This window comes from Sus scrofa, chromosome 14 (assembly GCF_054392235.1).
Source record: "Sus scrofa isolate SSC_HxYL_T2T_F1_AM1 chromosome 14, Sscrofa_HxYL_maternal_Yorkshire_Landrace_v2.0, whole genome shotgun sequence".
In the NCBI taxonomy this organism is placed as follows: Eukaryota; Metazoa; Chordata; class Mammalia; order Artiodactyla; family Suidae; genus Sus; species Sus scrofa.
Genome location: NC_139396.1, coordinates 46,338,167 through 46,364,370, shown reverse-complemented (window position 1 = coordinate 46,364,370; position 26,204 = coordinate 46,338,167). Strand labels below are relative to the sequence as shown.

Genomic DNA, 26,204 nt, shown 5'->3' with positions numbered 1-26,204 from the left:
ACGGGTAAAACAGCAGGCACAACTACTGGAGAACGGCAGCCTAACTCTACCTGTTAACCAAATACACACACACACACACACACACACACACACACACACACACCCTAAAGCCTCATCCCGAAGCTTCCCTGCAGAGCTATTAGGAACTGATGACAGCCCTTTTCAGAAAGCTGACTCCTAGGTGTCTGCAAACTGGCACAGAGGTGGCTGTCTCTCGTCCAAGCCCACCAGGATAAGTTAGTTAATCTAACACCTTCCTATTAACCACTCCCTGTAAGGCACATGTGAGACACTGCATGGATTTCTCTCCGACCCTGGAATGAAGGCTGAAGCCTAGACTCAGTCTCACACAGATGGGGGGTCAGAGTCTGTCCATTTTGGCCCTAAGAACAGAGACCACCTGTATCCCCAAAGCATAACCAACAAGACTGAAAACAAAGAGCATCTCTATCAAAACAACTCCACGATCTGATCCAGGATATTCCTGCCCAGGAAGGTATGACCGTGAGATGATCAACACTGTCGGCTTCAGGAAATTTCTGAAAACTGATTTATGGAAACGATCTATTGCTCACCTGGCAAAGAGGTCCCTTTTCAGACTGACCAGGGGCTCACCTGGACCCAAAGCTCACTTATAAAATAACTGCAGATCCTTGCTGAGGCTTGGGTCGCTGCTGTGGCGTGGCTTAGATTCCTGGCCTGGGAACTCCCACATGCCATGAGCAAGGCCAAAAAATACATATATAAATATGGGAGATCCCGCTGTGGAAAAGTAGGTTAAGAATCTGGTGAAGGTTTGATCCCCAGCCCGGCGCGGTGGGTTAAGAATCCAGCATTGCTATAGATGCAGCTCGGAGCTGATCCCTGGCCCAGGAACTTCCACATGCTGTGGGCACAGGCAAAAAAAAAATAAAAATTAAAAAAAAAAATCACCTGAAAAGTTTTTAGAACTAGACTTAGGTCTGGGTCCCCTTGCAAGGCAAATAGATCAGAATCTCTGGGTCTGCGTTTTTCTACATTTTGCCTCAAATGTAGAAAACTGGGAAAAGCACTGCTCCCACTGTAACAGTAATAACAACAACAAAACACTGGATAAACTACAGACTAATGGGGTTTCTTCAACATATCAAAAAGCTAAGGTTGCAGAGACACGAATTAGCCTGAAATCCAAGAAAAGAGAAGTTCCTTCAGGAAGACAAGAGACTGTAGAGCAGAAATTAACACAACATTATAAATCAATCACATTTCAATAAAATTTAAAAGAAATAAAAAAGACAAGGGAGTTCCCATTGAGGTGAAGTGGAAATGAATCTGACTAGGAACCATGAGGTTTTGGGTTCAATCCCTGGCCTCACTCAGTGGGTTAAGGATCTGGCATTGCCCTGAGCTGTGGTGTAGGCCACAGAAATGGCTTAGATCCTGCATTGCTGTGGCTGTGGTGTAGGCTGGCAGCTGTAGCTTCAATTCAACCCTTAGCCTAGGAACCTCCATACACCATGGGAGCGGCCCTAAAAAGCAAAAAAAATAAAATAAAAATAACAAATAATTAAAAAGACAAGAGCCACTGGCTCCCCGGGGCCAGAGCTCGGGTGGAAGAGACTCCAAGTGCATGCAGATTCTTTGTTTTATTTTTCTTTTGACAGCTGCATCTGCAGCCTATGGAAGTTCCTGGGCTAGTGGTCAATTGGGAGCTTCCAGCTGAGACCTACGCTACAGCCATGGCAACACGGGATCCGAGCCACATCTTAGACCTATGCCGTCGCTTGCAGCAATGCCGGATCTTTAACCCACTGAGCGAGGCTAAGGATGGAATTGGCATCCTCATGGATACCATATTGGGTTCCTAATCTGCTAAGCCATAACAGGAACTCCACAAGTAGATTCTGATGAAAAAGGTAAACAACTTCATGACCAGAGGGGTGATTTTGGCAGAGATGGAAACTTTGAAAATATCAGAAGGAAAAGTTAGAAATAACATAATCATAAAAAGCCCACAGAGAGATGAAGCCTATCTTTTTTTTCTTTGCTTTGTTTCTGTTTTTTCTTTTTTTTTTTTACTAAATTTTATGAGATGAAGCATATCTTCAGTGGGCTTATTCCGAGACTGAAAATGGCTAAGGGAAGAGTCAGCAATAGGAAAACAGGACAACAGAAGTTATAGAAACTGAAACACTACGAGAAAACAGGAGTGAGAAAACAGAGGAACCATGGAACACCATGAAAACACCCAGGGAGTTTCCACTGTGGCTCAGCAGAAATGAATCCAACTAATATCCATGAGGCTGTGGGTTTGATCCCCGGCCTCGCTCAGTAGGTTAAGGATGTGGCACTGATGTGAGCTGGGGTGTAGGTCACAGACGTGGCTCAGATCTGGTGTGGCTGTGGCTGTGGTGTTAGCTGGAGGCTGCAGCTCTGATTCGACCCCTAGCCTGGGAACTTCCATATACTACAAGTAGGGCCCCTAAAAAAAGACAAAAAAGGAAGAAAGAAAGAAAAGAAAAAAATCCAGCATATGTGTAATTGGAATCCCAGGAGGAAGAGAGAGCAATATCTGAAAAAGCAATGAGTGCTATTTTCCCCCAACAGTGCAAGTTATCAAACTACAGACTGAGAAGCTCAGAGAATCCCAAGCAGGATAAGTAAATTCAAAAAAGCACATCTAGACACCTCATATCCCAACTGCTGAAAAAGAAACAGAAAGAGAAAATCTTGAGGGCAGCCCAAGAGAAAAGACAGATTACATAGAGAAGATCAAAGATAAAGATTTCAGCAGACCTCTTGTCAGAAGCTACATAAGCCAGGAGACAGCAAAGTAACACCTTTAAGTAAATATTTTCAGAGATAAACATAAAGGTATTTTCAGAAAAGTAAGCCAGAAGTGCATGGCTATCGGATCTCAGATACACTAAATATGTTAAAGGAGGTTCTTCACGAGGAAAGAATATATGACCAGGCAGAAACTTAGACCTACACAAAGAGATAAAGACTTCTGGAAATGGCTAAAATATACATAGATAAAAAATCCATTTTTTTTCTTATTTATAATTGCTCTAAAAGATGATTGACTGCATAAAGCAAAAATAATAACACTACCTTGTGGGTTCAAAGTATGTGTAAAAATTAAAAAATGACATTAATAGAAATAAAAGTGGGAGAGAAGGAGTGGAAATATACAATTTAGAGGTTCTTATACACCATATATGAAGTGGTGTAATACTGTTTGGAAAACAGATTGACATAAATTAATAGCCTATATTGAAAACTCTAGGGCAATCAACTGCGATCATTTTTTTTCTTTTCCTTTTTGACAACCCGGTGGTATACAGGGTTCCTGATTCAGGGATCAGATTTGAGCCACAGTTGTGACCTATGGCACAGCTGTGGCAATGCCAGATCATTTTAACCCACCACACCAGGCTGGGATCAAACCTGCATCCCAGTGCTCCAGAGACACTGCCGACCCTGATGCACTACAGCAGGAATTCCAACTGCAGTGATTTTATTTTACTTTTTGTCTTATTAGGGCCACACCTTCTGCATATGGAGGTTCCCAGGCTAGGGGTTGAATCGGAGCTGCAGCTGCTAGCCTATACCACAGCCACAGCAACACCAGATTTGAGCCACGTCTGTGACCCACACCACAGCTCATGCCACTGCCGAATGTAAACCCACTGAGCAAGGCCAGGGATGGAAGCTGCATCTTCATGGATACTAGTCAGATTCATTTCCACTGAGCCACAACATGAACTCCCCAAATGCAGTGAATTTAAAAAGGGACAAGTAATAGCCCAGTAGTAGAGATAAAATAGAATTATAAATAATATTCTATTAACTAAAAACAAAGGGGGCACAAAGAACAGGAAGAATATCATACAACTAGGAAGACAGTAGATCTTAACCCAAATGTGTATAAAATTATATGACATATAAATTGTCTAAACATACCAATTAAAAAAACAGTAAGACAGGAGTTCCCACTATGGCTCAGAAGTTAATGAACCTGACTAGTATCCATGAAGATGTGGGTTCGATCCCCGGTCTCACTCAGTGGGTTAAGGATCCAGAATTGCCATGAGCTGCAGTGTAGGTTTCAGACTTGGCTTGGATCCCTCATTGCTGTAGCTATGGTACAGGTGGACAGCTACAGCTCCAATTCGACCCCTAGCCTGGAAACCTCCAAATGCCATGAGTGTGGCCCTAAAAAGACAGACAGACAGACAGACAGAAAGAAACCTACAACATCACAGTTAATGATATAAGACTGAGTGTCTCTCTCCTAAAATTGGGAACAGGGCAAGGATGTCAGCTCTCACCACTGTTATTTAACATCATACAGGAGGTTCTAGCCAGTGCAAAGGGAACAGAGGGGAAAGGCATATAGATCAAAAAGTAGGTAATAAAACTATATTCACAAAGACATGACTGTCCATATAAAATGTCCCCAAGAGTCTATCAAAAAAAAAAAAAAAACAAAGCTAATAAAACAAATAAGTTTAGGACATAATGTCAATAGGAGAAATCAACTTTGTTCTCTACATTTGCAATAAAGTTCATAAATTCACATTTTAAAAAGAATACTAGGAGTTCCAGTCGTGGTGCAGTGGAAACAAATCTGACTAGGAACCATGAGGTTGTAGGTTCGATTCCTGGCCTTGCTTAGTGGGTTAACAATCCGGCCTTGCCATGAGCTGTGGTGTAGGTTGCAGACATGGCTCGGATCCCGCATTACTGTGGCTGTGGTGTAGGCCAGCAGCTGTAGCTCCAATTAGACCCCTAGCCTGGGAACCTCCATATGCCGTGGGAGTGGCCCCAAAAAGCCAAAAATTTTAAAAATAAAAATAAAAAGAATACTATTCACCAATGTAACCCAAAAATCTGAAACACTTTGGTATAAATCTAAAACTTAGTGCAACACCCATATACTAAAAACTATACAATAGTGATGATAAAAATCAAAGAAAGGTATAAAAAAGAAGGAAATTTTGCCATTTACGTCCACATGGTGGACTTGAAGGGCATTATGCTAAGTGAAATAAGTCAAACAGAGAAAGTCAAGTACTGTGTGATATCACTTGTATGTGCAACCTAAATACAATAAATTAGTGAATAATGTATTAAAAAAAAGAAGACTCACAGATGGAGAACAAACAGGTACTTATGAGGTGGGGAAGGAAAGGCAATATAGGGGTGGGGGACTGGGAGGTACAAACTATTGGGTGTAAGACTACATGGATTTATGTACCACATAAGGAATATGACAATATTTTATATTAACCATAAATGTAGTATAACTTTTAAAAATTGTATAAAAATTTTAAAATTTAAACTTCATAAAAATCATGAACGGGTCTAATTGGAGCTACAGCTGCTGGCTACAGCTGCTGGCCTAAATAAATTGTCAGATGTACCATGTTCATGGATTACAGAATTCATTGTGACTAAGATGACAGTTCTCATTATCACGAAGGTGTATTTTCAGCAAAGCCAATGCAATTCCAATCAAATCACAATAGGATCTTTTTTTAGAAATTGAGAAGCCAGTTCCAAAATCTATATTGCAATCAAAGGAACTAGAACAGCCAAAATGTTTTTGAAAATGAACAAATTTGGATGATTCATATTACCTGACTGAAAGATTTATTATAAAGAACAGTAACCAAGACAGAGTGGTATTGGCGGAAAAAAAAAACAGACATATAAATCAGGGGAACAGGATAAAGACTCTGGAATAGGCTACCATGCATAGTCAAATGATCTCAACAAAAATATAAAAGCCAATTTAAGAGAGAAACAATAGTCTTTTTTAACAGTAAATGATCCCAGAACAATTGGGCATTCATATGTAAAAAATTAAAACTTGACCCATACATGGCACCACATAAAAAAATTAACTCAAAGTGAACCACACACCTCAACATAAAACCTAAAACTATTACACTTATTAGAAAAACAAAGAAGGGAAAAGCTTTGTGACCCTTACTTTTGACAAAGATTACTAAGATAAGAAAACAAAAGCAAATTCACTTAAAAATAAAGAAAGTAAATAGGACTTCATCAAGATAAAAGAAGTCTGTTCTACCAAACATCTGCTAGTAGAAGAAATGGCATACTATAGATTAGGAAAAAATTATTTTCAAACACATACATAAAAAGATATACATACAATTCTCAAAACTAAGACAACCCAAATTAGTTGCCCCCCCCCCTTTTTTTTTTGTCTTTTTAGGGCTGAACCCACGGCACATGGAGGTTCCCAGGCTAGGGGTCTAATTGGAGCTGTTGCTACTGGCCTAGGTCAGAGCCACGGCAATGCTGGATCTGAGCTGCTCACTGCAAAGATGGATCCTTAACCCACTGAGCGAGGCCAGGGATCAAACCCGAAACCTCATGGTTCCTAGTCGGATTTGTTAACCACTGAGCCACGACGGGAACTCCTAGTTGCCCATTTTAAAACAGCAAAGGATCTGAACACATACTTTACCAAAAAAAAGATATACAGATGGCAAATAAGCCACTAAACACTGCTCAACATCATTAGTAATTAGGGAAATGCAAATTAAAGTCACCATGAGATACCATTACACGTGTATTAGAAAAGGCTAAAATCAAACTACAACGTGAAAACATCAAGTGTTGGCAAGGATGTGGAACAGCTGGAACATTACAGAGGGCTGGTACAAACGCCAAATGGTTCGACAATTTTGCAAAACACTTTGGCAGGGTCTTATAAACATGTTACACGTGCAGGTTCCACATTACCCAGCAGTCCTATTCCCAGGTATTTATCCACAATGAAATGAAAATATAGATTCACACCAAAACTTGTCCACCACCATGTATAGAGACTTTATTCCTAACAGCCAAAACTCTTAGACACTCTGGCATCTATTATCTGGCAAATGGATCAACAAACTCTGATATATCCCTGCTATGACATACTACCCAGCAGAAAGGAACTCCTGACATAACTGTTACAGAGATGGATCTATCCTAAACTTTGTACTCTGTTGTTTGAGCTGGCTCTGCACCTTTGTCTTGTCCATCAGTAAAAGAACATTGCCTAGAGCCTGAAATATACTTAATAGCCCTTTCTCAAGGCTCTGCATCCCAGGCGTGACCTTTAAAGGTATAAATAACACTTTATAGTCATATATAGATAAAAAGTTGCAGAACAGAAAATAACAACAGTCAGGGCTGAACATTGTGACCAGACCTACAAGGACAGCTGTGGGAACAAAGGATTATCACATCCCCGCCAGGTCTGGATGGACCAGGAAGTCTGCACCGACCATCCACATCTCTTTCCCTCTTAGAATACAGATGTTGACCAGGAAGCAGAGAAAAGGGAACCCTTGTACATTTGCGGAAAGCAGTATGGAGGTTTCTCAAAAACACACACACGAAAACTAAATATAGAACTACCATGTGATCCAGCAGCTGTACTCCTGTGTATACATCCAGAAAAAAAACAAAAGTACTAATTGGAAGATACATGCACTTCAATGTTCAGAGCAGCATTATTTCAATTGCCAAGTTATGGAGACAGTCTAGGTGTCCAGTGTGTACATACAATGGGACACTACTCAGCCCCCCCAAAAAAATAAAATGCAGTTTTGCCATTTGCAACTAAATGGATGGACTTGGAGGGCACTATGCTAAGTGAAGTAAGTCAGACAGAGAAAGACAAAAACTGTGGGGCTATCATTTATATGTGCAATCTAAAAAATACGACAAACTAGTGAATATCACAAAAAGGGACACACAGATAAAGAGAACAAACTAGTGGTTAACAGTGGGGAGAGATGGAGTTTCCATCGTGGCTCAGCAGAAACGAAATCTGACTAGCATCCATGAGGACGCAGGTTCAATTCCTGGCCTAGCTCAGTGGGTTTAAGGATCCAGCGTTGCCATGAGCTGTGGTGTGGGTCACAGACAAGGCTTGGATTTGACATTGCTGTGGCTGTGGTGTAGGCCAGTAGCTACAGCTCCAATTCACCCCTAAGCTGGGAACTTCCATATGCACTGGTGCAGCCCTAAAAAGTCCAAAAAAACCCCAAAAAAAGGTGGGGAGAGGTAAGGGGGGGCAATATAGATTTGGAAGAGTGGGAGGTACAAATTATTAGATATAGAAAAAACTACAAGGATATATTACACAATACAGGGAACATAGCCAATACTTTATAATAACTATAAATGGAGTATACTCTTCAGAAGTTGTGAATCACTATATTTTATACCTGGAACTTAAATAATAGTATACAGCAGATATACTTCAATAAACAATTAAAGTTTATTAAGATTTGTTTCATTAAATTTTTTTTTTTTTTTTTTTTGTCTTTTTGCTATTTCTTCAGTCGCTCCCGCGGCATATGGAGGTTCCCAGGCTAGAGGTCGAATCGGAGCTGTAGCCGCCGGCCTACACCAGAGCCACAGCAACGCAGGATCCGAGTCGCGTCTGCGACCTACACCACAGCTCACGGCAACGCCAGATCGTTAACCCATTGAGCAAGGGCAGGGACCGAACCCGCAACCTCATGGTTCCTAGTCGGATTCGTTAACCACTGCGCCACGACGGGAACTCCTCATTAAAAATTTTTAATTAAATTTTTTTAAGTTTTAATTACGAAAAAAATTTTTTGTCTTTTCACAACTGCATGCATCTGCGGCATATGGAGGTTCCAGGGCTAAGGGTCGAATCAGGGCTTCAGCTGCAGGCCTTCACCACAGCCACAACAATGCCAGATCCAAGCCACATCTGTGACCTAGACCACAGCTCACAACAATGCCAGATCCTTTAATCCACTGAGCAAGGCCAGGGGATCGAACCTGCAGCCTCATGAATACTAGTCAAATTCTTAACCCATTTTTTTAAAAAGAAGACAGCTGAATTCTAACTCTGTTAAGATGCTTTAGGACACTAACTCAGTCTGCTGACTTTTCGCATAAAGTCGCTATTCCTTGCCCCAACACCTTGTCTCTCAATTTACTGGCCTGTTGTGTGGTAAGCAGTACTAGTCTGGACTTTATAGCATATATCTTAACACCTGAAGAAGGTTCACTGCATCGGGCTAAGTAAAATAAGTCTATCTCAAAAAGTTACATATGACATAACGCCATTCAGCTAACACTCTGGAAAATGCGAAACTTTAGGGATGGGAAACAGAGCCAGCTGGTTCCCCACCTCCACCTGCCAGGGGAGGCAGGTGGAAGTGGAGGACCAGTGCTGGAGGAGTAGAAGAAAGCTTTGGGGGGTGAAGGAAATGTTCTCTAACCTGAATGCATCAGCGGTCAATATAGAAGACTATGTGCGTTTGTTAAATTTCATTTCTGACTATGTACAGAAATAGGAATGCTACCCCATGCAAATGTACTATAATTCATCCCCAGTACCTTTTCAGGAGATTCCAGTATGTGGCCAGCAGTCAGAATCTCCCTTCTCCAAGGCACACATGCCTTCCTTCCATGGCTTCACTTTCTGGTTCTAAGCCTCGATTTCATATCAGATTCAGCTGTGTGAGCTTTCAAAACTACCAACTCCTGGGTGTGCCCCCAGGATATTGTAATAGAATGTTGAAAACCTTGACAGAGAATTCTACCGTGTAACATGGGCTCCAAATGACTATTTAAAAGACAGAGGAGTTCCCTTTGTGGCTCAGAGGGTTAAGGACCCAACGTCGTCTCTATGAGGATGAGGGTTTGGATCCCTGGCCTCACTCAGGGGGTTAAGGATCCAGTGTAGCCACGAGCTGCTGCGCAGGTCACAGATGCAGCTCAGATACCAAGCTGCTGTGGCTGTGGTGCAGGGCCCCAGGTGCAGCTCTGTTTCGGCCCCTAGCCTGGGAACTTCCATATGCTGCAGGTGCAGGCCTTTTTTTTCTTTTTTTACGGTTGGTAATACCAGCTCCTTAGCCCACTGAGTGAGGCCAGGGATCGAACCTGCATCCTCATGGTTACCAGTCAGGTTCTTAAACTGCTGAGTCACAACAGCAACTCCCAAAAAGCTAAGCTCTTCCAAGAGGATTGTTTCTCTCTCTCCTGAGAGAAAACTTCTAAAACTATGTACCCACTCGCACATTTAAAATCTGCTACCTAATATTTTTCATCAGAGTTTGAATAGTTGCTAAGGATAAAGTTTCTAAGTGTACTGTAAATCCTGACATTTAAAATGAAACTCTTACATCACTTTTTTAAATGCATCCATTGAAATATAAATAACAGAATGACTTGACACCCACCATTATCCATTTATAAAATCTAACAATCAGAAATGTTACATTGTTCCTTTTTCCCCTAAACTCACATTTCCATTCTGATTCCCTTACAGAATTTTATCCTAACTTAATATACTTCTAAACTTGAAAGTAATGTACTCATGATCCCATTATATCTTCCTACAACAGCAACATAGGTGTGTATACACTGAAATTAAACTTTTTCATTTCCTGGAGTTCCCATCGTGGCACAGTGGTTAACGAATCCAACTAGGAACCATGAGGTTGCGGGTTCGATCCCTGGCCTTGCTCAGTGGGTTAACGATCCGGCGTTGCCGTGAGCTGTGGTGTAGGTTGCAGACGCAGCTCGGATCCCGCGTTGCTGTGGCTCTGGCGTAGGCTGGCGGCTACAGCTCCGGATTCTTGGGAGCGGCCCAAGAAATAGCAAAAAAAGACACACACAAAAAACTTTTTCATTTCCTTTCTTTCTCTCTCTCTTTTTGGCCACACCCACAGCATGCAGCAGTTTCCAGGCCGGGGATCGAACCCTAGCCACCATAGTGAAAACACAGGATCCTTAACCCACTGAGCCACCAGGGAACTCCTAGTTTCTCCTTACTGTAAGATTCTCAGGATTCAAAAACTTCATCAAGTTGGTGTTGTTACAGATCTGATTACCACACCAAACAACATAAACATATTACATATTTTAATAATTTTTTTAAAAATAAAAAGTAATTCTCTTCTTGTAAATGCACCTTTTAATGAGCTATAGGGTGGGTGTGTTACGTTCCTTGATTAAACTGTAATTACTAATTGTACTTGGGAGACTGTGGAGGTTTTAACACCTGGGAGAAATGAATCATAATAAGACACTAGATGGATGAGAGGTACTTTTCTCTTGTAAAATCAAAGAAGTGTGTGTATGTGACAGAAACAGGATGAACAGGATAATTGTAAATTAATTTAGAGAGACCAAATTTAAGAGCAAATACATACGTAACTGGAGGATTTATAAATACATCCCCCTTTTTTTTTCCTTTTTGTTTTTGTTTTTTAAAGGGCCGCATCTGCAGCATATGGAAGCTCCCAGGCTAGGGGCTGAATTAGAGCTGCAGCTGCCGGCCTACACCACAGCCACAGCAATGCCAGATTCAAGCCGCATCTGTGACGTACACCACAGCTCATAGCAACGCTGGACCCTTAACCCACTGACCAAGGCCAGGGATCAAACCCACATCCTCATGGATACTACTCAGGTTCGTTACTGCTGAGCCATGATGGGAATGCCAGTGCATCCCTCTTTTAATTTTTTTTTTTTTCTTTTTGAGAGCCATAACTGTGGCATATGGAAGTTCCCAGGCTAGGGGTCGCATCAGAGCTGCAGCTGCCGGTCTACACCACAGCCATAGCGCAGATCTGAGCGGCATCTGTGACCTACACCACAGCCTGCAGCAATGCCAGATCCTTAACCCACTGAGTAAGGCCAGGGATCAAAGCTGCATCCTCATGGACACTATGTCAAGTTCTTAACCCACTGAGCCACAACGGGAAGTCCTCCCTTTTCTTTTTTCTTTTGGCTGCACCTGAAGCATGCAAAAGTTCCCAGATCCAAGCTGCACCACAGCAGTGACACCAGATCTCTAACCACAAGGACACCAGGGAACTCTTAATGCATCCCTTTTAAAATATCCCCACTCACATATCCCTCGGAAGGTCTTTACAGGACACCCACCACCCCACCCATTCATATATCCTGCTGTCAAGGGCACTACTCCAAATAAATCAATCATGGGAGTTCCTGTTGTGGCTCCCTAGCTAGTGTCCATGAGGATGTGGGTTCAATCCCTGGCCTTGCTCAGTGGGTTAAGGATCCAGCATTGCTGCAAGCTGTGGTGTAGGTCACAGATGCCGGATCCACTGTTGCTTTGGCTGTGGCGTAGACCGACTGCTGCAGCTCTGATTAGGCCCCTAGCCTGGGAACTTCCACATGCCGTGGGTACAGCCCTAAAAAGTAAATAAATAAATAAAGTAAAACCAAAGCAATAAACAAAAATCCAGCAATTTCTGGAAATTAAAGCTCAATATTATCCAGCAAGGGTTGTCAACTCACACATCACCAGGACCCAGAGAAATAATATAAATTAGTGAACCTGTGCAGATTCAAGCAAAACAGGGATTCCTGCCCATAGTTCATTTCCCCACTCTTTTTTTGGCTGCACCCAAGGCATGTGGAAGTTCCCCGGCCAGGGACTGAACCCAGACCACCGCAGTAACCAGCATCACTGCAGGGATGATATCAGATCATTAACCCACTGAGCCACCACGTAACTCTCATTTGCCCACTTTTGACAGATACCCAAGCCCAGAGCAGTAGTCCTCTAGTAGTTCAAGCTCAAGGAAAATCTAACTATCAGGGGGAAAGACAGATGTAATAACATGGACCCCGTGCAGACCGCTGGCTCTGCCCTGTCTGGTGGAGGCAGCAGCTGCCCGGCTCTGGCCTATTGTTAACACGCAGAAATCTCAGGGCCGCTCGCCACAGAAACAGGGAAATCCACACTTTTATGAAAATCTCCTGATCTCAAAATATTGACAACACATCCACCTGGGACCCTACATAAAACATATTTGCAGGCCATGGTTGTCCACCTGACACTACCTGTCAATCAAAAGCTACACTGCTGACATCCAACCACAGGAGGAAACCTGAAGGCTTTTAAAATGCATTTAAAAAAAAAAGAGTTCCCGTCGTGGCTCAGTGGCTAACGAATCCGACTAGGAACCATGAGGTTGCAAGTTTGATCCCTGGCCTCGCTCAGTGGGTTAAGGATCCAGCGTTGCCGTGAGCTGTGCTGTAGGTAGCAGACATGGCTCAGATCCTGCGTTGCTGTGGCTGTGACTGGACCTGTGGCCTGGAACCTCTATGTCCTGTAGGTGTAGCCCTGAAAAGACCAAAAAAATAAATAAATAAAAATAAAAATCATTTCTTCTCCCTTATAAACTAAAGGCATATTGCACCCTATTGGTTTTTTTTTTTTTTTCCCCTTTTCCAATTCACAATTCCTGCGGCATATGGAAGTTCCCAGGTAGGCGTCGCATCAGAGTTGCAGCTGCTGTCCTGTACCACAGCCACAGCAATGTGGGATCCAAGCCAGGTCTGTGACCTATACCACAGCTTGGGGCAACAATGGATCTTTAACTCACTGAGTGAAGCGAGGAATTGAACCCACATCCTCACAGACACTATGCTGGGTCCTTAACCTGCTAAGCAACAAAACCGGAACTTCCCTCATTACTTTGTTTTGCATCCTTCAGATTCACAAGGCCAATTTTTAAACTTCAGGCTTAAAAGAACAGTAATGATGTCCTTTACTTTATCAAAAATCTTTTTAGCACATCCAAAAGAATCCCAGGAAAACTACTTTCGGAAAGTAAAATAGTGACTTCTGGCCCAAATGTGCACTGCATGTGCACTGCAAGCTTTTTGGCCTTTACAAAATGTAAATATTAGGTTATCTGTAAAACTGGAATATCCTGGAAACTGTTCTTCCCCATTGTTTTGTTTTGGGGTTTTTTTGTTGGTTTTTGTTTTCTGTTTTTGGTGGGTTTTTTGGTTTTTTTTTTTTGGTTTTTTTTTTTTTGCTTTTTAGGGCCACACTAGCGGCATATGGAGGTTCCCAGGCTAGGGGTCCAATGGGAGCTACAGCTGCCGGCCTAGGCCACAGCCACAGCAATGCCAGATCTGAGCCGCGTATGCAAGCTACACCAGAGCTTGCAGCAACGCGGGATCCTTAACCCACTGAGCGAGGCCAGGGATTGAACTTGCATCCTCATGGTTCCTAGTCGGATTCATTTCTGCTTCGCCACAATGGGAACTCCCGTCATTGTCGTAAGGTTACCCTTATCTGAAAGTGCAAGCAAAACTCAACTCCCTAGTTAATGAAATTAAGCCAATCACTCGCATTATGGGAACCAGATATGCAGAACTTAAAGGGCTAAGACAGGACCCCACAGCAAGCTGCCTTTACATTTCTGTACATCAAAATCACTGTTCTCCCTCCTTTCATTGACATGGTTCCCCTGCAAATGCAAATAGTATTATTTAAGCTGTTCTCTCTCCCTTTCAATAGAATTATCCGTCGTTTCACTGATCTCACATTTCAAAATATTGAATGCTTGTAAAACAAGCAATTGTGTATTTTGATGCTTGCTTTTAACAGCACATAATGCAAATATTTATTCACAACAGTAATTTCCATTGTGCATAGTTTTTACATCTAATTAGGGCCTCTGAAAAATTACAATCATGGAACACAAAAGCGTACATTACATCTAAACAGACGTTCAAAGGATAAAGTAACTTCTCTGAGAGGGGACAATTCTGTCCTGGGACTTGTTGTCTGGGCATGAATACAAAATTCTATTTAAGGTTAACGATGAGAGAACATGTGAATATTTTTCATATTAGGTTTAAGATGAAAATGATCTTAGGGTTCCCGTTGCGGCTCGGCGGGTTAAGAACCCAACTAGTATTCATGAGGATGTGGGTTTGATCCCTGGCTTCGCTCAGTGGGTTAAGGATCCGGTGTTGCCATGAGCTACACACAGTGTAGGTTGCAGATGTGGCTCAGATCTGGCTTTGCTGTGACTGTGGTGTAGGCGGCAGCTGCAGCTCCGATTCAACCCCTAGCCTGAGAATTTCCATATGCTGCAGGTGCCACCCTAAAAAAATAAAAAAAAGAAAAGAAAATGATCATAAGAATCAAATATTGGAATATTGTCATGTCGTCAACCATCGAGTATCCATTGCTCCCTTTTCCAGTACTTCAAACTATGCTGCATCACTTGCTTCCCCCACCCCATTTTCATAGCAGGTGGTTGGGAGGGGCTTCCTACTCCAGGCTCCAAAGAAGAAGCTTTCGAGCTCAACTTGAGCCAATCAGCCTGCACCTAACCCATCCTTCTATGCTGATTCAGGACAGGCTTATGGAGCAACATGGGCCTTTAAGAGGCAGAACTTTGATGGAACTCTTACGAAAAATGCTCTACTTACTGAATTTATTTATTTATTTATTTATTTATTTTTGTCTTTTGTCTTTTTGTCTGTTGTTGTTGTTGTTGCTATTTCTTGGGCCGCTCCCGCGGCATACGGAGGTTCCCAGGCTAGGGGTCGAATCGGAGCTGTAGCCCCCGGCCTACGCCAGAGCCACAGCAACGCGGGATCCGAGCTGCGTCTGCAACCTACATCACAGCTCACGGCAACGCCGGATCGTTAACCCACTGAGCAAGGGCAGGGACCGAACCCGCAACCTCATGGTTCCTAGTCGGATTCGTTAACCACTGCGCCACAACGGGAACTCCTACTTACTGAATTTAGAGTAAAAAGGTGTAACTCTGAGCTAAGGAAGCACCTCATGTAAATGAATGTCAATGTGTCTTCGAATAGAACCAATACAGTTAAAGAGGTACAAGGAGACTCTACGTCCCTTTGGCATCATGTGAGCACCTGGATCAAGCCTCGCCTGATACCAGAATGCCCCCAGAATTCCAGCTATGTGAACAAGTATGTTTCCATTTTCCTTTAGGCAGAGACGTTAATGTTTACTTCCACATTATCTGTTGACTGAGGTTCTCTTCACAAAGCATCCCTGGGAGCACCCACTGTAACCAACTCTGCATCTTCTTCACCAGCCACAGGCTTTGTGACCTCATCCACTCCAACTTCCTCAGCCTTCAAGAGGCAAATCATCCCGGGGCATAGGACCACACTTGCAGGAAAACAGCTTCGGGGCCTTAGAAGTCACATCCTCCACGTGTTTTGAATACTTTCCAGAGACAACAAGGTGCTCGGCAAGGTTGTTGGGCAGAGCAGGCACCGACACTGCCATCGCTACGAGCATCAGGGTTTAAGGAAATAGATGCTTTCATGTATCGCTAATACCTGTAGCAAATGGTGCAGTCCCTTTGGAAAAGAACTTGGCAGCAAAACTCTAGCCAGACTCTTTGGCCCAGTAATTAAATGACAGTGACTCAAAGAAAGTCACACAAAGCAAAAATTGTGCACAAAGACAATAATTTCCTCACAATGGCAGAAAACTATAAATTATGTAATTGTCCGGCAAGAGATGAAAATTTAAAGCTATGGCATTAAAAATATATTTGTGATGCATTTTTAAAACATGAGGAAATGCTTATATAAACACATGAACTCAAAAAAAGTCCGAAACCAATTATGTGTCCCAGAGACAATGTGAACACAACTGTTTTAAAAATTCATAGAAAAACAACGAGGACAAAAGACATCAAAATGTGAGGCAGTCATCTTTGGGTAGTGAAGTTATTTTTTTTTTTTTACCTCTCCCTCATGTCAGGATTACTTTGAAGTAGCTTACAAAAAAGAAACATATTGGGCTAGAATAAGAAGGCAAGGAGGCAGACAAGAGAGACAGAATAAGGAAAATAAAATAAAGCCAAGGATGAAGCTGAGTCACAAGATGTGTCTCTTAAGTTCCTAGACTTATAAATAGCAAATCTGGCTCTGAGACTCCGAGGAGTTGAAGCAAAGACAAACACTTCGAAATTCACTTAGAAAATTCATGGTGTTCATAGGATAAAGTGTAAACGATTTCCCGGTATAAACACAGCTTTTTTTTTTTTCCTGGTACTAAGGTCTAGGAAGCATTTCTTAGAAAAGGACCTTGGAGAAGCGAATGTTTTAATAGATAAAGTCTTCAAGGTGTCTCTCCACTTTGTCTTTGCACCTGCCACTCTCCAGCTCCTGTCTGCTGTGCTTCCCCTGCTGGCATCTATGGCCCCACGTTCAGTGGGATGCATGTACCCATTTATCTCCTGTGTTAGACTGTTCTAACCTCTGATCTTTCCCAATGCAAGGCTGCCACATAGCACCCTCACCATCTATGTGTGTATCTGCCATTCTCAGGCTACTCTCAGGAATAGGCATCCCATTGCTATCACATCCAGCCTCTGATAGAAAGGTCCATTTGGGAAAGTCTGGGATGGAGTCCTGGGACAAGGGAACCCTCCGATTATGCTCCAGGTTGACATTAGCTACCTGCCACCATCTGACACCTACATTCCACCAAAGCTCAGTGCCACCAGGACATGTTCGTCCAGCATCTTGACAAGCATGCTGAAGCGAACGCAAACTCGGTCCCCACCTCTGGAGAGCAAGAAAAGCAGGTATCTTTCTTTTTATGGGATGGGATTTCATTTCTCTTTGGATTCCCCATTTCACCCAGTAGCCTAACAATGGCTCTAGTATCATGGCCTTCCACCTCGAATTATTACTTCCACCTCCAATTAGGGATCGCATGTAAGTTCTGAAAGGTTCAAAGTGCCCAGAACAGCCAGAAGGGTTCACTCCAACTCCAGACTTTGGTCCAAATAGCATCCAGTCTCCTGAGCTCAGTCCATGCAGACTACAGAGATGCCTCCATGGACTTAACCTCAAGGCCTCCTTAGGTTGATTGGGCTTCCTCTGCCATGTCTGCACCAGCTCCCTCAGCTGACCAGGAAAACACTCTGCCATTCCCAGCACCTGGCTAGAGCTCACTGCCCACTCAGCACACGCACGCATTTCTTCTGCTTCTCCCTCCAGCAATTTACAGCAGTTTCCCTTCATCTATGAATCTCCAAATATACTGGGGAAATCTATCTTATATCCCTCTAATTCATCTTAGGGATGGAGAGACACAGAGCATCTCCAAACACTGTCATCTGAGCTCATCTCTATATTTGCTTCCTCTCTCCCTCAATGGCTCCTCTTTCAATAGTTACTGATTTGAGAAAGAAGAGAAAGAGGCCACGAAAGCATATGCCTGGGAACCTATGTTTTTCCAAATCTTTTGCTCTCGAAATCAAAAGTCAAGAATCTAGGAGTTCCCTTTGTGGATCAGTGGATTAAGAAACCGACATAGCCTCTGTGAGGAATCGGGTTCGATCCCTGGCTTTACTCAGTGGGTTAAGGATCCAGTGTTGCCATAAGCAGTGATATAGATCGAAGATGCGTCTCAGATTCAACCTCTGGCATAGGAACATTCATATGCAGCAGATGGGGCCCTAAAAAGACCAAAAAAAAAAAAAAAGACCCCAGCTTCAGGCTGTTCAGTGCTCCTCTAAAGTCTTTCTGGATTGTTCTTTTGGCCGCACCCATGGCATACATAAGTTTTGGGGCCAGAGATGGGACCTGCATCACAGTGGTAACCCAAGACACAACAGAGACAATGCCAGATCCTAAACCCACTGTGCCACCAGGGAACTCTTTTTCTAGATACTTTTTAAAGCAGATTTTTAAGAATAAATGACAAAAGTAATAAAGAACTTTCCTGAGTCTTTGGTGTCATCTCACAGCAAATCCATGCTGCTTTCCTGTGATCACTGCTCCTGTTTGCTGGGGGCCCCACAATATTCTCTCCACAAGTGATTCATTCTTTTTCTTTTTCTGTTTTTTTAGGGCCACACCTGGGACATAGGGAAGTTCCTAGGCTAGGGTTCAAATCGGAGCTGTAGTTGCTGGCCCGCATGACAGACACAGCAACACCAAATGGGAGCCTCCTCTATGACCTACACCACAGCTCACTGCAATGCCGGATCCTTAACCACTGAGTGAGGCCAGGGATAGAACCTGAGTCCTCATGGATAATAGTCAGGTTGGTTACAATGAGCCACAAGGGGAACTCTAAGTCATTCACTCTTGTCTGGCATCAAAAGTCAAACTCATCTATCCCTAGATTGACAGAACCTAACATTCTCCTTTCAGAAACAGGGAAAATATCGTCTGCCTTCAATCTATCTGCTTCTTCCTAGTTCTTTACAATTTCAGTAAAGATCCACCCCAACTCTCAATCCTGGGGGAACCAAGGCCACCGCAGAATGCCCCTCACCCAGGGTGCCTGCGTGCTAGTGAAGCAGAAGGATCCAGGGATCTGGAGTCACAGCCCAGGGAGCACAATTACAGAATCGTAAGCATCCTGGCTTTGGCAGCAACCATACCCATTTCCCATCCTCAGACCACCTCCTCCACCTCTGCACTGTCTTGGGATTAAAATCTACATTTTAGTCCCTTTTCCATATCATTGTCCATTGATGGACATTGATGGAAAATGAGGGTGGAAAACATTAGAGAACAGGACGTCCCTGTATCCATTCATCTAACAAAATACTGAGCACCAACCACATCCAAGGCTCACAGCTCTCCACCCTGACCTCTCAGCCCTCAAACATCACCATGTATAATTTTTGCCTGATACATGGATTTGTTTGTAGTTACTATATATAATCAAGAGCAGACTGTAAAATGGCTAACAGTCTCAGAATTCCAGTTCCGCCACTTCTTAGTTGTAAGATCTTGGACAAGTTTCTTCACTTCTCTGAGTTTCAATTTCTGCATCTGTAACATGGGGTAAATAGCAAAACCGACCCCAGTGGGCTTATCTGCAAATGCACAAAAATCATTTCCATCAGTCACTCATGCAATGCCTAGTATGTAGTGACTTTAAAATCTGATGTTATTATTATCAACCAAAGTATTTCTGGCAGCACTTTGAATGGGAGCGGGGCGGGGGGGGGTGCGGAACAGCATTAAACCATTTTAGTGTTGCACAAAATTTCTTTTAGCAATAGTCTACACTCTTAAGGATACTTAAACATGTATGCAGCCCCTGCAATGTCCAAATACTATACTAAATATTGGAGAGAAACCAAAGATGGATAGAAAAATATACAGATGTTGTCTCTAGAGGTACTTAAAATTTAACAGAGAAGGAGTTCCCTTTGCAGTGCAGTGGAAACAAATCCAACTAGTAACCACAAGGGCACAGGTTTGATCCCTGGCCTCGCTCAGGGGGTTAAGGATCTGGTGTTACCATGAGCTGTGGTGTAGGTTGCAGATGCAGCTCGGATCCCGCATTGCTGTGGCCGTGGTATAGGTGTAGGTCAGCGGCTACAGCTCTGATTGGACCTTAGCCTGGGAACCTCCATATGCCGCAGGTGAGGCCCTGAAAAGACAAAAAAAAAAAAAAAAAAAAAAAAAGAGAGAGAGAGAAAAAAGAAAAAGAAAAACAAGAGGATGATTGCAGCGATATTGTTCTAAGGTAAGGCCCGCAGCCCATCATCAGAAGCTCCAGAACGTGCCACAACTCTCCTGCCAACACCTTGATTGAGGCCCCGAGACAGTGACTTTGGACTTCTGGCCTCCAGAGCTGGAACTGTGTGAGAATGAAGTTCTGTTGTCTTAAGTTTCCATGGCATGTGATAAGGCAGCCAGAGGAAGTTTATAGACCCTCTGATTAAAATCCATCCCTGTCCTTCCTCTTCTCCTCAACAGGGCAGAGGAAAGGGCGGCTGCAGAATTCATCATTTGCTGGGACAGTTTTGAGGGGGAAAGAGATGCTCTTACTATCCTCACCAGGACGACGTGGGTGACGGGCTGATGCAGGCAAACCAGGACATGCCATGGGTAGCTCCGCAGCCTACCTGACCACTGCCTGTCCCCGATTCAGTGTGGTCACTCACTATTCTGTCCCTTTGTGCAGAACCACAAGTTCCAGTGCTCTCTGGGCATGTGTGCACACACGCGTGTGTGCATGCACCCTCCCTCTTAGGGACATCCCCTCCCTGTTAATACCACCCCATCACTCAGATGCTCTAAGTCAAATGCTGACATACCTGCACTTCCAGATGCTCACTCCATCCCTCTAGGGCATACAGTTGAACTTCACATTCCTTTATATAATATTACATTTTATATAATATACAGTTACATTTTATGTAATTAATATCTTCCTCTATCTCCTCTATAAACTGCTAGTTCTGGGAGTGTGGTAACCGTATCACTGTGGGATTTTCTCACTACTGCAATCCCTATGACCAGCATGGAGGAGGGTATATGGTTGGTGGTCAAAAGGCAGTTACTGTGACACAATGAGGAAGGGGAGGGGATGGAGAAAACCAGAGGAGGAAAAGGAATCGGGAACTGAACCCAGAACTGGGGGGTTTTGAGCTCAGGGCTTAAAACCACGGATGATTTTTGCACTTTACGCACCAGAAGAATGACTAGCAGTAAATAAACCATCCTGGATCTACGGACACTTTAGTACCTTCCTTAACCCTGTGTTCTGAGAACACCGGCAAATAGTAATTCCTGCAGTTTCAGGCTCACTGAAGCCTGTGGCCTTCGATATTTGTTGAATGAACACATTTTATGGATTTATGCATGAACAGATGGATGGATGGATGGATGGATGGATGGATGGATGGATGGGTGAGTGGATGGATGGGTGGGTGGGTGGATGGATACATGGATACATGGATAAAGGATGGATGGATGGAAGAGTACATAGATGGATGGATGATGATTGGTTGAAGAAATGGGTGAATAGATAAATGACACATGAATTTAAAATATAGGGCAGTATAAGCTTCTGCAGTAGGGTATTCTTGGAGTTTTTGTTTTGTTTTCCATTTTCTCTTGACTTTCAGAATTGAACTAAATTAAATGGACCTTGATACTTGGAATTCTAACTTTCTATGCATAGAGGTATTTTTTTTTTTATAAAAGCATATTTAGTACTTAACTCTTGAATTCAGGAAAAAAGTAAATTTCATGGTCTCCCCATTCCGTAGCCTTTTCTTTTGATAGTGTTTAAATCTAAGCAATAAAGTCTCATCTCTCTGTCTCTCAAACACACACACACACACCACACCCCATACCAATGTGCTCTCTCCTGAATATTCCTTCCTCCCCTGAAAGCCTGGATAAGCTGTCACTATAAACTGAAGCACCTGCGGTCCAGAGCTACAGATGGATATTTCCTAAATTAGAGGTGGTGCTACACCCTTCAGATGCTTCACCTCTGATCTAAGAGGAAGGCTAATCAAGGTGGAAACACTTTGCAGGAAGGTGCCCTCGCAAAGCTGTGCCCCAGGAAGCTGGCTGGACTCTGCTGGACGCAGGCAGAACACGTGGCTGGCATAGCCCGGAGGGCCCCATCACTGCAGCCAGCGGCTCCTCTTGCAGGATCCCAAGCCTCTGTGAGTGTCTGCTTCTCAAAAAGCATTTGCAAGAGAACACAACCGGGGGATGCAGGGAAGGGTCAGGACAAGCAGCCTGAATGAGGCAGCCTTCCTGATTTAGGACTGAAACCTGCCTGACTCTGCGTGTGCATCTCCAGTCTCATCCTTAATTGGTCTTCGCTCCCCCCCCCAACACACACTTTCCTGGCTCCTGCCTCCTCCCATGAAGTGAACAGAAATGTATAAAATACATCTGCAAGCCGGCACAGCTGTAAGCTGCATCCCTAAGGAAGCCTAGACCCGAAAACAGAAGCCACAAGCTCACAGACAACTTGATATGAGGCCATTCACCAGGAAGGGTTTTGGGGACCACCTGACAACAGTGCCAGTAAAATTCTCTGTTTCATCGTAAAGTTTCCAGGCTCCAAGGGATTGAAGTGCAAGCAGTAACATTTTATTTTGATTTGATTTTTCCAAGATCTGCATCAAGTTGCTCTATGACCAATCACTTCCTGCTCATAAAATGTAAACAGAGGTGAGGTTCAAAGACATGAACTTGGTTTCCAAATGTGTACAGCAAAGGGTATTTTACTCAGTCCTGTGTGGTGGCCTGTATGGGAAAATAATCTGAAAAGGAATGGATTATATGTATATAAACAGCACGTTGCGCTACAACTGAAACTGATACAATTTTGGAAACCAACTTTAATAAAATTTATTTTTAAAAAATGGGCACATCTTTTCATTTGAAGCTTCATAGGTAGAAAGAACTAAGGCAGTACAGTAAAAACAATAATATGCTGAAGCATATAGTTAATATTTGGTAATAATCTCCATGTTTCCATCAGACCCAGACAAATTAGGCATTTTAGAGCATGTGTATCTATGCATGTTTGCTTCCAGTTAAAATCTTCTGAAATACAATCCACCTTGGATTTCAAGCTGGTTTAGAACTTTGGCCGGAGGCTCCGAGAGGGGAAAGTGATTTGAACACACTGGAAAAAGCACTAAAAGGTCCCTGCATTTAGAAATTACATCTGCACCATGAAACTGTACACAACCTGATGGTTTTAGGGGTGTTAAGCTCAAAATATGTCAGAGGTTGGACTTACAGCATCCTTCTACAAGCTGAGACCTCCACATCTGCGTTCCTCATTTTAAGGACATTTTCAGTGTTTCTACTTGAAAAAGTTCACAAGTATCAGGGGAAATGCAGTTCTCTGCAGCACCTCTCAGTCTAACAGAGAAATCAGTTAAGGGACCTATGTACCTTAACGGAGAAAACACACCAGTTAGGTCACATTTACAATGCTATTCTGTACCTTTCTTAATAAAACTTGTTATGGCAGCATAAAAACAGAGTAGCCTATTCCGACGAACAAACCAAGTGACAACCAATAAAAAAGCACGCCTCGTAGCAATAGGCAAGTCTGCGGGGCTGTTGTTGCTGCTGTGGATTTGGGGGTTTTTTTTTGGTAACCTCACGTCTGCTGGGTTGGATTCACTGAATTCATCAACCTTTTCTTCCGTCTCTCTCAAGCACAACATAAACCCCCCCGAGGCTCCGGTCCTCAGAACTGTTCTAACTCATAATGAGGAGCTGTGAGCCCATGACGTCCGCACTTGAAAAGACAGCCAAGAAGGGTGGGCACAGGTTCCCCCCCTCCTTTCTAAATCACTCTCCAGCACAAAAACCCGGCGAGTGAACTATTGTCAGATCTAAAGCAATGTAACCTCCATGATGAGCTCAGAGAACAGAAAATTCCTGTAATTAAAAGGCTCTGTGCATGATAATTGGCTTTGAAGTTTCTAAGAGAGATTTCATCTCGAATAGCTTCTCAGAAAAAAATGTTTACAGGGATCAGGGCCCCATGCTAGAGCTGATTAAGATGCTCCACTTCTCTCCTCATCTATTTCTCTGAAGGTAAGAGGCTGGGGGGGGGGGTGGGAGGAACCACACACAAATATAGAGTCCTGCTCAGTAAGAAGAAAGAACTGCTGGTCCTTCCAACCATCTCCTGTGTGAATCCAATCATCTCCCTTCAAGGAATTCGTGTCCTGAGCTTGCAAACTTGCTGTTCCAATGACAGACAGGAATGGTGACAGAAGGCAAGGCAAGCAGATGGGGAATCCCTGCTTTCCTCACAGCTGCAAGTCAGGGGCTCTGCTGGGACAACTCAGGTACAAGTGTGGTTTAAACTCCGTGTCTAACCTGCACGGATGCTACCACGGGCAAATAGCCACAGATGCCCCCTCTCCCTCCAAAACCTCTCTTAGAGAAACTCAAAACCACCTCTCCTAGCTCCGTGACATAGGAATGCACTCTACAGCATTCCCATACAGAACATGCTCTGGAATCATTTCCTAACGGGTCCGTGGCAGCAGGAAAAGTCAAGTCTCAATTCCAGAACCTTTCAAGGAAGTCCTTTCAATCCCTTCCTCTGACTTCTTGCTCAGCCCTCCCAGCGCCCACCTCTCCTTTCAAGATTTTCCACCGCCTTCCCCGAATTGAAAACGCAGTGGGGTGGACGGGCTATTTTTCTTCCCTTTGCGGTCTCATCCAGGGCCTCCCACCCAAGTCTTCCGGGGAGGCACGTGGTGCCAAGGGGCTTCGGAGGACCTTGGCCGCCGCACGCGCGCGCGTGCACAAGCACGAACACACACACACACACACCCCACGCCCTCTCTCCCCGCCACCCCCACACACATGCGCACCCTCCCACACGCTCACTCCCAGCAAAGTTCGTCTCGGGGCCCGAGGTGGCGGCGGCATCCCCTTACCTTTGGAGAAGAGGGCGGCCAGGCTGATGAGAACGGGGGACCAATGGTGCCACAGCGTCCCCATCTCAGACGTGCACATCGCGGAGACCCGGAGCGAAGATCCCCTGCTCCCCAGCGCCGTCTGGGCGAAGAAGACGCAGTCACCAAGCCCCCAGAGGACCGGAGCGGGCGGAAGGATGAGGGAATGCCGGGCTAGGGGCGAGAGCAGCGGCGGCGCCCTGCGCCCTCCTCCCGCCAGTCCATGGTCGGCCGGGAGGCGACACCGTGCGCCGCTCTGGAGTTGCTCTCCGAGTCCAACGCGCGCGCAGGCAAACCCCACCTCCCCTTCACCCCCACCAGGATATTTTTATTTTCATCCACGAGGATCTGCTCCTTTCCGTTTACCCAGCGAGGACTGGCCCCCAAGTGGCCCCTAAAGGGCGCCTCCGGGAGCGCGGGGACGCTGGCGGGTGGCTCCGGGTGGGCTAGCGCTCGCGGGCTGCGGGGCAGCGGGGCTGCGGCGCCCGGGGCGCGGGCGGAGGCGGCACGGGGGTCCCCGGCCGGGTGGCGCGGCGCGGGGCGCCCGGGCGCACGGCCCCCATCCCGCCCGGCCGCGCCCCGGGGCGCGCGCCAGAGCCCAAAGTTTGGCGGGGCGCAGCTGCTTCCTTCGCTGCCCGCCCCAGACCTGCTCCGGCCCCGGCCCGGGCTCGCGGGGCCCTAGGCGAGCGGCGCGCACGGCCGGCTCCGGGGACGCAGAGCTGCCCCCGGCGCTGGGGGAAGGCGGGCCAGCGGCGCGCGGAGGAGGACCCGCGGGCCCGAGGACCTCGCCGCCCGCGCGCCGGCCCCGCTCAGCCGAAACTGCATCCGGCAACGGACGCGAGCGCCACGATGCCCCGTGCTGGCTTGGGGTCTGCCTTAAAAAATTGTCGTTTTTTTAAAAAGCCCCACCCTTTCGGAGTGACAGCTGTGAGCCCCAATCCGCACAGTCAATCCCACCTCCCCCCGGTCTGCCCCGCACCCACCCTCCCGGCCACCCCTCCCTGCGCGCGCCAGTCGGAGGGGGCTTCTGGGAGGCGGGCGAGTACCCGGCCGGCACTGCCAGCTCAGAGGATGCCAGAGAGAGCGTCCTGTTCTCCCAACAGGTGTCAAAAAGGCCATTTGCCTTCTCTTTCTCTTTAAACCTCAAGCTGAGGGCAA

At 44.8% G+C, this 26,204-nt stretch overlaps 1 protein-coding gene across 2 annotated transcripts in view; it reads right to left on the bottom strand.

Moving 5' to 3' along the window:
- The window catches only part of TMEM132D (transmembrane protein 132D), a 771,513-nt gene extending 745,966 nt beyond the window's left edge, over positions 1-25,547 (bottom strand). The window contains exon 1 of one of the 2 annotated variants that reach the window (XM_021072330.2): positions 25,029-25,547. In XM_021072330.2, coding sequence (XP_020927989.1) covers positions 25,029-25,107 — 79 coding nt within the window. In that variant the 5' untranslated portion in view covers positions 25,108-25,547. Of the gene's footprint in view, positions 1-9,390; positions 9,497-25,028 lie in introns of those variants that run through there. The other variant, XM_084994331.1, reaches the window with a different exon arrangement.
- Between the last annotated feature and the right edge of the window lie 657 nt (positions 25,548-26,204).